The sequence below is a fragment of the Pecten maximus genome, chromosome 1 (assembly GCF_902652985.1).
Source record: "Pecten maximus chromosome 1, xPecMax1.1, whole genome shotgun sequence".
In the NCBI taxonomy this organism is placed as follows: Eukaryota; Metazoa; Mollusca; class Bivalvia; order Pectinida; family Pectinidae; genus Pecten; species Pecten maximus.
The window spans coordinates 801,792-813,706 of record NC_047015.1 but is presented as its reverse complement, the minus strand read 5'-3'; the positions used below and the strand labels follow the sequence as shown (position 1 = coordinate 813,706).

Here is an 11,915-nt window from a genome sequence, read left to right as displayed (position 1 = left end):
CGGATAATATGATGGATAAACACGAGTTGAAAAGCACCAGAGAATTAATCCTAATGTAGGAATTGTAATAGGAAGTGTATGTACAGGGAAGCGTCCTGATATATACCATCGCCGCTGCAGAAAATTCAGTTAAGAGATATATCTGGATTTGGTGGGATTTATGTTTGTTAAATGAAGTCCGTGATATTTGAGTTATTTTCACCAGGAGTGTTTGCGCCTAGGGTAGTCACCGCATACATTACATAGTGTTACACAGTAAGTCACTCAGGATGGGCCTAGATAAGGTAAGTGATGTCTGGGAGAAAAGGGACATGATTAATGGACATGCCAGACAGTCTTAAGGGAAAGATGTAGAGAGACAAAAACGTAATTATGACATCAGAACCACATAGTTACGATAACGGGCATTGTTTAGTTGTTAATCAACGTGTATACAAAGGACCGGTTTGGTTACAAAGAAAATCAGTGCTTTGTTACTTGAAGTAAAGGTATCAGAGAAAGTCCAAACCATACCTGTTACACGATTCCTGATTGGACTGTAAACATGAGGACAGAGATAAACAAGACCAAGACAATTGAGTTACTAACAGAAAGACAGAAAGTGTAGATAAAGAATAGAGGGAATAAAGAAGTGTACAAATGAATAAAATCTGACAGGGGTACCCTCAAGGAAAACAAGGAAAATCTAGTACCAAACAGAATCAAATACTGACAGGGGTACCCTCAAGGAAAACAAGTACAGAAACAGAATCAAATACTGACAAGGGTACCCTCAAGGAAAACAAGTACAGAAACAGAATCAAATACTGACAGGGGTACCCTCAAGGAAAACAAGTACAGAAACAGAATCAAATACTGACAGGGGTACCCTCAAGGAAAACAAGGAAAAACTAGTACAGAAACAGAATCAAATACTGACAGGGGTACCCTCAAGGAAAACAAGTACAGAAACAGAATCAAATACTGACAGGGGTACCCTCAAGGAAAACAAATACAGAAACAGAATCAAATACTGGCAGGGGTACCCTCAAGGAAAACAAGTACAGAAACAGAATCAAATACTGACAGGGGTACCCTCAAGGAAAACAAGGAAAAACTAGTACAGAAACAGAATCAAATACTGACAGGGGTACCCTCAAGGAAAACAAGTACAGAAACAGAATCAAATACTGACAGGGGTACCCTCAAGGAAAACAAGTACAGAAACAGAATCAAATACTGACAGGGGTACCCTCAAGGAAAACAAGGAAAAACTAGTACAGAAACAGAATCAAATACTGACAGGGGTACCCTCAAGGAAAACAAGGAATAGCTAGTACAGAAACAGAATCAAATTGAATGTCAACGAAAACAGAGCCCCCCAATCCGATTTGGTTTTGATAATTGTCTAAATGTAGTGTTGGCCATATCAAGATAATCTCGTATATTCAATGTTCTACTAGGGTTGAGTTTGACGGGAGTAAGACATTAAGGAAGAACCGAAGGACTGATGGGTAGCTGATTTCATAGTAAACTTAACACCTTTCAAGACAGTGTGTTGGTATGTCAGTGTTAAATGTCAGAGGTAATTGTTGACGCATTTATGTCAGTGTTCCTGGTGTCAAATACAGTTCTTAATGTCACAATTTAACTTGCAAAGTCGAACGTAAAGTTTATGGAATTAAATCTGAAAAGTCAAATCAAACACGATAATTCAGAACATGTGTATTTTGGCTCATTCCTGGTTCAGACTTCGAGAGTAGCAGATGCAGATAAGGTTTGGTTGATGTAAAGATAGAGCTACCATCATTTAAGGAAAGGGAGATATAGAGAAAAAATGAACAGCAACATCTTCATTGGATTCAATTGTCCTAGAACGCCACTACATGATTAGGGAGGAGCGACCGTTGATGAGGCAATTAGAGACGCACTCAAAGGTTATTTTCCGGTAAGTGGCACAAATGGGGAATACTATCACCCCTGGACAATAACCTATTTGCCACAGGTGTCATCCAATAATACACCAGAAAGGCGCGTCTTGATACTCTAGATTTCTATACTGTCGACTATAGATTGGAGAAAAGAGAGAGACGTATAAGAGATGAGAGAATTCCAGCAAGCTTTGCCAGGATTGATACGAGATTCCTGAGGAGATCAAGGCTTCGGCAGAGTGTCATCGCCAACACCATACAAAAAGATATTCAAAAGATGTTAATGGCGGTAAAGATGATGAAGGGCTCTCCACACAGGGTCCCACTCCTGGTATCAAGCCTGTGTGGAATCATGTAACATATGACAACAGAGCTCGAACAAATCTCAGGTAATTCATCTCAAAAGAAGTAATGATATCGTTACGGAATTCTGTGTCAAACACAGAGAAAATACTGTCATTCTCTGTGTAGATGAAAAAGCGGCAATCCCTGTTTGAGAACCTGAGGTTCCTATGGCTGCTGTAGCTAGGGGGAAAACATTAGCTCAGCTTCATTTTTATAGGGGATACTGTTTACACAATTCTGAAAGATAGTATTTATAAGTCATCCTCATCCCTGTAAAAGACATTTAGCAGATCACTTGTTTGTTTGTTTGTTTTATTATTATTATTATTATTCTAGTCATAATTTGTGTCATGAAATTGTAGTTTGTTATTTTTTTTTTGCAAGTTAGAATCTAAAAAAAAAGTTTTTGACTGTATTTGTTTAGTTCAGGTACAGTATTTGCGTGTCCTGTTAGGGCTATTAAAACACACCCCAACCCAGGTGGTTAATTATGGAATCCAGAAGCACATACCTTAATAATTCTATAAATAATCTACCCAGAATTTGTGAACAGGGGGATTTTGTGGGTCTTTTTTTTCTTTGTTGGCTGATAGGTTTCAAAAATCTCGAAGGACGCAAAACACAACTATGACCTAATGTCTCTATGATTATGTATTTTATTTTTGATGTATTATCGTGCTCTTCAATTTGGAGGAAACAAAGATGGTCCGACTTAATTAACAAATGGAAGCGATTGTGGTACTTTGAACTAGCCATATGTAGATGGACATGTTAATCTATGTATGAATTCAGATCTCCGCAAACAGAAACAGCCAACACTCGTCTGACCTTGAATTTGTATGTACGGAACATGCGTGTATAACGTGGTACCGCGGGGTGTAACTGGCTAACAGCAAATCAGCATCAGGGCTTCTGTTTTCGTGCATCTGTAACATCCGTGTTAAAACCCGTTCGTAGTAAACATGGCAGGAGACATATTAGTGCCAATTTCTGTGGTGACTTTGGTCACCATGATGGGCTGCGGTCCTGTGGAATCGGAAAATAACTTTTTCGGTCGTGAATTGTTCGGTGTGAAGACTCCCTATCTGTGGACAAGGCAGCACATGGATATGACCGACCTGGCGTCCGTACAGTACAAAGGACAGACATGTAATGCTGTGTATGTGGACGGACTGTACAGACATGGTGCGCGATACCCATTGCGTGAATCAATTAACGGGATGTACGAGTTGCGCAAACTGTTAAGTAACGGAAATGGCATCGATCAATTCGTGGTGAACTGGGTTAGCGCGTTCACAGTCGAGAAAGAAGCCCAATTGTCTGTTCTTGGCCAGCAGGAAATGGCCGTTCTCGGCAAGAGACTTGGTTCTCGTTACCAAAGTCTCTTGAATAATCAATTGGACAGGATCAAGTTTTACTCGTCTAATAAGGATAGGACCAAAGACAGTGTGACGTTTTTTCAGAAGGGGTTAGATACTGCGCTGGGCACCCATGTCTCGGCAACGACTACTCTGGACAACAACATGCTGCGTTTCTACGACTCGTGTAAATCATACCAGAAACTCTTAAACAACGATAAGACATTTGAGGAATACCACAAATTTCTTGCCGGACCCGAAATGAGAGACGTTGTGGCCAAAGTCAACAACGCCGTTCTGAGCGGTCACTCCAACCTGTCAATCGGTAAGCTGTCTCTGTTGTGTTTAAATCTTTAGCTGATAAAGTCCTGTTTCACTCAGAGTTAACATATTATGACTATCCACTAAACCAAAACTAGCTCAAGTCAATAGAGATCTCGACTCTTTACAATTCTGACCATTAACATGCATACAAACGTACAAAAATGCTCATTCACACCGTCCGTCGGCTATACAGAAACAAAATAAAAAAAAAGACACACAGACATAGGACACACAGACACCATGGCAGACACTGACCGACTCGAACCCTGTCACAGATAGTTATAAAGACTAACACACAATTCATTGAGAGTCCAATAAAAACACCATGTCAGACACTGACCGACTCGAACCCTGTCACAGATAGTTATAAAGACTAACACACAATTCATTGAGAGTCCAATAAAAACACCATGTCAGACACTGACCGACTCGAACCCAGTCAGGGATAGTTATAAAGACCAACACACAATTCACTGTTGGTCCAATAAAAACACCATGGCAGACACTGACCGACTCGAACCCTGTCACTGATAGTTATAAAGACTAACACACAATTCACTGAGAGTCCAATAAAAACACCATGTCAGACACTGACCGACTCGAACCCAGTCAGGGATAGTTATAAAGACCAACACACAATTCACTGTTGGTCCAATAAAAACACCATGGCAGACACTGACCGACTCGAACCCTGTCACTGATAGTTATAAAGACTAACACACAATTCACTGAGAGTCCAATAAAAAACACCATGGCAGACACCGACCGACTCGAACCCTGTCACACATAGTTATAAAGACCAATACAAAGTTCACTGAGAGTCCAATAAAAACACACAGATATACAGACAGATACTCATAGAAACACAGATATACTTAAGATCCACACAATTACAGACAAGATATACAATGCAAACTCAGTCAAACTTACACAAAGACTTGTATACAGCTCAATTATAAGTCAGCTGCATCAACACAGACAGACAGATACTCATAGAAAGACAGGTATACTTAAGATACACATAGACATACAAACAGCTCGTTTTTCAGAGAGACATACAAAGACAACCTTAAGACACATCCTCTCAGATTTACACTGACGGACATAGACAGACCCATAGTCATAGGTTTCACTCCTCCACCCATCTATACGTGTATAATAAAGTTTTCCATTTTTACTTAATAATTATCGATATGTTATACATTTGCTGATGTCAATAGGTTCCTTTTTTTTCATCCTAATGCTTGATTATTATATTTCTCATTCATACTGTATTCTTATCCAGGGCATTCTTATCCTGTTCTTGCATATTAGCTGTACATTTTTAGTTCAAATTTAAATACCGCCATAACATTAACTCTGCGTTTCTGCTCACTTAAATGATATTCTTTATACATAGTATAACCAATCAAACAGAGTATAATATTCATATCCTTATAATTATTTTGATAAACCTTATACCCGTAATATACTGCAATTTACTCATATTGATGCAATAACCAAATTCTTGAAATATCTCAAATGCTAAGTCCCATATCTCATTAAAATATTTCCATTCTATGAAATAAAATATGTATAAAATAGGAGTATAATCTTCGGTAACATTACAAATATCACAAAAATTACTTTCTTGAATTCTCAAACTTGGTAGAATAATTTTACACGGTATTATATAATGTCACAACTTCTATTTAAACACTTTATAACGGTAATCAATCAATTTTATTTGTGCATGAAATTAAACATATGTGTTAACGTATCAAAGTCCGGTTTACATTTGTCTTGCCACAAACGTTCGCAGTAGCTCTTTTCGAATTTGTTTACATCAATGTTATAGAAATACTTATTAGTACAATTAACTAGGTACTTTCTACCAATCGTTTTATTTACATATACCATAATACGTTTATCCTTCCTATTTTTGTTTTTTCGTGATTCTTCAGAACGTGATATGGTTTGCCACCGTTTAAGTATTGCTTTCATTACTTTTAATGTCTCGGTTACCCAATTTCTTTTGTCGTTTACTGTACTATAAATAACATCATAATCAGTTTGTCCGTGTGCATTAATTGTTTTTCGTTTCTTCTTCATTTTTTCCCTTTTTACCTTCACCCTGCTTTTGAGGAGAGGGTGGAGATCTCTGGTTCGATTTGCTACGATCTCTCGATTGTACTCAGGTCTTACTTCCTCTCATGAAGCCGAAATTCTTCAATGAGGTTTTGTTTTGTGGTGTCCGTTTCTGGTTCCCCCCCTTTTCACCCTATATTCTTTTCTTTGTGTCTGATCTGGTCCTACATTTAGGTCTTCATCTGTACTGTTTTCTGTGGTGTCATCCTCCTCTTTTTCATCTCCCTTATTTGTTTCGATAAAGCTTTGCTGGTCTGATTCGTTCAAATGTGCCTTGTGATCAATTAGCTTATGTCCAGACTCTTTACATATGTTATACACCCTGTCGTATATTGTGTGTTATCGTGATGAGACCCATTAATTGTTCTGTTTACTAGATCAAGTTTTGATGATAAAAAAGATATGTGTGTACGAGCTGGCCTTCTTCAACACATCGGATTGGTGTAACTACCTCAGCCTCCAGGAACTGGAGGTGATGGATTACGCAGGGGATATCTGGGTAATGTATAAGTAATAAAAGTGTATCATGTCTTAAATAATTGCGTAACGATAAACCTATTACAGTGCATGCTTACGTATAGAGGTCTGTAACGATAAACCTATTACAGTGCATGCTTACGTACAGAGGTCTGTAACGATAAACCTATTACAGTGCATGTTTGCGTATAGAGGTCTGTAACGATAAACCTATTACAGTGCATACTTACGTATAGAGGTCTGTAACGATAAACCTATTACAGTGCATGCTTACGTATAGAGGTCTGTAACGATAAACCTATTACATTGTATGCTTACGTATAGAGGTCTGTAACGATAAACCTATTACAGTGCATACTTACGTATAGAGGTCTGTAACTATAAACCTATTACAGTGCATGCTTACGTATAAAGGTCTGTAACGATAAACCTATTACAGTGCATGTTTACGTATAGAGGTCTGTAACGATAAACCTATTACAGTGCATGTTTACGTATAAAGGTCTGTAACTATAAACCTATTACAGTGCATGTTTACGTATAGAGGTCTGTAACGATGAACCTATTACAGTGCATGTTTACGTATAAAGGTCTGTAACTATAAACCTATTACAGTGCATGTTTACGTATAGAGGTCTGTAACTATAAACCTATTACAGTGCTACTTATGTACAGAGGTCTGCAACTGTTTATAAACCTATTACAGTGCATGCTTACGTATAGAGGTCTGTAATGATAATCCTATCACAGTGCATGCTTACATGCGGATGACAACACTATCCTAATCTAAAACCCTTAATTAGTAATGTTTACAGTTATTTTTTATTATCTTACATAAAACTCGTGCGTCTATTCTGACACATGAGCTCTAACTACATATATACAGTAGCTTTTATTGCCGGTGCATTATTGTGTAGATGTAACACCACCACGCACGAGCAGGTCGTACTAACCGCCTCGAGGACCCCTGTATAACAGCGCTCCGCGTCCTGTGTACAGTTGTGTAAACCAGTCAAGACACCTGCGCGATATACACACACGTGTATAGTCTACTACACATAGCTTTGTATACGCTATTGCGCCACTCGCCAAATCCTGCACAGGTCGAAAAGAGCGCCGCACGAGCCTATGTAACAGCCTCCGCTGTAAGTAGTTCCGCCTACTCGTATCAAACACGGTTTCAGAAGTGATCCGGGAATAGGACTTCTCTCGGTGTTTTATATCCTGTCATAAAAGGAAGTCTCGATCTGAGCAAGAAGCCTCGTTCTAATTTATCATGATCTTGGTACACACAGGAATGACTGCATTTTCTTGCTCTTCTAATCCTCTAAAGGGACCTACTTCCTCATGCTGATTACTGCTTGGTTCATCGCCGCGCAATATTTGCCTTTTATGGCGACGCATGTGGCCACAATGGACGACTTGTAGCTTTCCTCGGATACCACAGTCGACTCCATAAAAAAATGAGATCTTTCGAAATACTCGATACGGATTTTTCTAAAATAAGTGAACTTCTTGCTGATTCTTACATTCTTAGTAGGGTAGTACACAAACACTTCGTCGCCAGCTCTAAATTTTTTCCATGAAACAGAACGATCATGGTTGTTGAATTCACCAGCAGTATGTTTCCGCGCACGCGTGTGCGCTTCTTAAAAGCGTTCCTCTAACTCCCATGCCCAAATGGTGTTGCCCTGTTTCTTCAGAGAATTTGGAAGTTCGTACGCAATATCTAGCGGTGTGCTCGCGTTTCTCGCTCGAGCATCATCAAATTGGCCCACCACAATTCTACGCACGAGTAGGTCGTATAACCGCCTTGATGCCCGCTGTATAACATCCCACTCATGTATAGCCTACTTCACATAGTCTTGTATACGTCCTTGCGCCACTCGCCAAACCCTGCGCAGGTCGAAAAGAGCGACGCACGAGCCAAGACTATGATACCATCACTTATCACTCGAAGCTTCCGCTGTTATAGTGCCACCAGATCGTAACAAACACGTTTTCAGAACTGACTCATGTATGAGAATTTTCGCGGTCTTTTATATTCTCTAAGAACATGAAATCACGATCTGAACAAGAAGCCTCGTTCTAATTTATCATAATCTTGGTACACACAGGAATGACTGCATTTTCTTGCTCTTCTAATCCTCTAAAGGGACCTACTTCCTCATGCTGATTACTGCTTGGTTCATCGCCGCGCAATAATTGCCTTTTATGGCGACGCATGTGGCCACAATGGACGACTTGTAGCTTTCCTCGGATACCACAGTCGACTCCATAAAAAAATGAGATCTTTCGAAATACTCGATACGGATTTTTCTAAAATAAGTGAACTTCTTGCTGATTCTTACATTCTTGGTAGGGTAGTACACAAACACTTCGTCGCCAGCTCTAATTTTTTTCCATGAAACAGAACGATCATGGTTGTTGAATTCACCAGCAGTATGTTTCCGCGCACGCGTGTGCGCTTCTTAAAAGCGTTCCTCTAACTCCCATGCCCAAATGGTGTTGCCCTGTTTCTTCAGAGAATTTGGAAGTTCGTACGCAATATCTAGCGGTGTGCTCGCGTTTCTCGCTCGAGCATCATCAAATTGGCCCACCACAATTCTACGCACGAGTAGGTCGTATAACCGCCTTGATGCCCGCTGTATAACATCCCACTCATGTATAGCCTACTTCACATAGTCTTGTATACGTCCTTGCGCCACTCGCCAAACCCTGCGCAGGTCGAAAAGAGCGACGCACGAGCCAAGACTATGATACCATCACTTATCACTCGAAGCTTCCGCTGTTATAGTGCCACCAGATCGTAACAAACACGTTTTCAGAACTGACTCATGTATGAGAATTTTCGCGGTCTTTTATATTCTCTAAGAACATGAAATCACGATCTGAACAAGAAGCCTCGTTCTAATTATTCTAATCCTGGTACACAAAGCGTTTGTAACAGCTCCGAATTGACATTGATATACACTGAAGTATTTACAGATGTAATACTTAAGGTAAAATAGTCTTTGCCTTCTAACTTGTACAACTTTGATTCGCTACAGATGTCCAGGCTATTTCTCGCATAGCAATAGCATGATGTTATGTACAGAAGCATTACGTCATATTATTATGATGTCATTATGAAATTAGAGATTATGTACAATATTAATTATTTATAGCTATGTAATATTTTGTGATTATACAGAGTAACATAATAGGCGGTTATCGATACAAGATAACATCCCAGATGTCATGCCCACTCTTCAAACACGTGTTCAAACAGATGGACAAAGTGGTAACAGATGAATCCGACAGGTAACGTAACACAACAATAATGACAATTATGTAGAATATAGCAAACTGAGCTACTGATACCACATAGAGTCATACTTGCTTTAGTTGCTTCTTCAAATGGCGCATGTCATTAAGGGTGTAAATATATGCACGTGCTCTTGCACTATTCGATATTATTGTACATGATGTTGCGCTAAAACATGATCTCATACTAAGTATTTCAATATTAATTTCAGACAAACGTATCGATTCGCAAATTATACATTACTACACCAATTTGTTTATATAATAAGCAACAATGCTGTTGTGGTTTGATGGTAATGAACTTGTTGTTGTAGACCCTCAGCCTCGTTCCGGTTTACGCATGTGGTGCCGGTGTTCTCCATGTATACTGCACTGGGCCTGTTTAACGGGTCCCATACATTACGTGCGTCGGACTATCTGGCCAATGCCGGACGCCAGTTCCGATCTAGCGTCATACTCCCGTTCTCTGCCAATCTGGTCACCACTATGTACAAATGTGGCACAGACTACATGGTGAGAATGATGGTTAACGAGGAGGAAGTGGACATCCCAGCGTGTGGTGCCCCTATGTGTCCCTATACAGTGATGAAGGAACATTACAAACATTTTGTTAATTGTGATTTTGATAAAGTCTGTGAAAACCTTGATACCAACACAGGAACAAGGACTCTGGCATCCGCAGTGACAGCCATCTTTTTATTGGCGCTGTTTTAAAAAATGTATACTGTGATTTATATTAACTTCTATTAATCACGCTTGTTGGCCCGGATGGAAGCGTGCGAGGCGTCTTACTGTGGGAGGAAACCATAGTGCCCGGGGAAAACCCACAAGGTTGAACCCCATATCTTTTCATGTCCGATCAGGGAATCGAACCCCGGCCGCCTAGATGAAAACAAGTGTGCGGTTGTAGTGTAGATGCCAGATATTGTGAAACAGTACTTCTAGATATTGTGAAATAGTACTAATAGACATTTCTAACATAGCCTCAGACGCGAACACCGAGAATTACTTCGACTGTTTGGGGGGTCATCTCAAAATGCCCAAACAGCGAAATACTATAGAATTTTGTCATATTTGTTCGATCATGAAAAAATGAATAATAAATAAATAAGTCGATAGATACATTCCAAAACATTAAGATAGTTTTGCATATTTTATTCATTTTCAACATTTGAAGAACATTTTGAACAGTTACACTTGTTATTGTCAATAGGATTTTGAAGACGGTCCGAGAGGTCTGGCCTTGAATCACCTGAGATTCTATAGTGAGCAAGAGGTGCAATACATTCTCAATCAACTTTAGATGTATTAATGAAAATGATAATGATAGACATAGACTGTTGGCCTTTATATTCCTATCTTAAATAAATGAAAAAAATACGCTTAATTTACCGCATGCCTTATTTTATCGAAATAGTCTTTGGCGTCGTACGGCAAACGCAGCACAAATGTCGACGACGGAAGATATATACCATCTAGGAGGGCGCCACAGCATTCCGTTTACGCGGTAAATTTTCATTTTTCTGTTGGCATACTCCATTTTTACTCTGTAACTGTTCAAAATGCAGACGCTGCCTAATGTTTCTTTGCAAAATCTGTTGTCTGTAGGGTGATGTAAATGGATAAACATTTGGAAAGATTTTGTCTCCAAGTATCACACAATTATCCTGAAAATCCAAATCCATGATTGGTAAAAAAAAAAAAAAAGTCAAAATTTGCGCATCATTTTGGTGACCAGGAACCCAATCCTAGCAAATCATTTTCAAAATTTTGGAAAAGAAGGAGCAACTGGTCTCATTGATGATGAAATATCAAAAAGCCTTCAGTAAATTTATAACGAAAAATGTCCCAAAATTAAAAGTCTCGAGGAATCCTCTGAAAGCGATTAAATATATACCTAAACATATTTTGTGTGTTGGGATTTATTAATTTAGTTTTCATGACCCAGCATTGATCATATGTGTTGCACGGACACAAATATTATAATTTCAATTGACGATAAAACATATTCCTCGTTTGAGCATTTTGAGATGACCCCACAAAGAGTCGAAGTCGGTCTCGGAGTTCG

General features: G+C 39.2%; 1 protein-coding gene across 1 annotated transcript; it reads left to right on the top strand.

Annotated features, from left to right (window-relative positions):
* Positions 1 to 2,838: 2,838 nt before the first annotated feature.
* On the top strand, positions 2,839 to 11,554 carry LOC117321789 (multiple inositol polyphosphate phosphatase 1-like). The gene is made up of 4 exons (XM_033876363.1): positions 2,839 to 3,938; positions 6,442 to 6,563; positions 9,735 to 9,844; positions 10,162 to 11,554. The coding sequence occupies exons 1-4, from the start codon at positions 3,218 to 3,220 to the stop codon at positions 10,559 to 10,561; spliced, it is 1,353 nt and encodes a 450-aa protein (XP_033732254.1). The 5' UTR covers positions 2,839 to 3,217; the 3' UTR covers positions 10,562 to 11,554.
* Positions 11,555 to 11,915: the final 361 nt, after the last annotated feature.

Coding starts and splice junctions, on each gene's coding strand:
- LOC117321789 (XM_033876363.1), top strand. CDS start 3,218: ATGGCAGGAGACATATTAGTGCCAATTTCTGTGGTGACTTTGGTCACC. Junction 3,939..6,441: donor TCACTCCAACCTGTCAATCG/GTAAGCTGTCTC, acceptor TCTGTTTACTAG/ATCAAGTTTTGATGATAAAA. Junction 6,564..9,734: donor ATTACGCAGGGGATATCTGG/GTAATGTATAAG, acceptor GTGATTATACAG/AGTAACATAATAGGCGGTTA.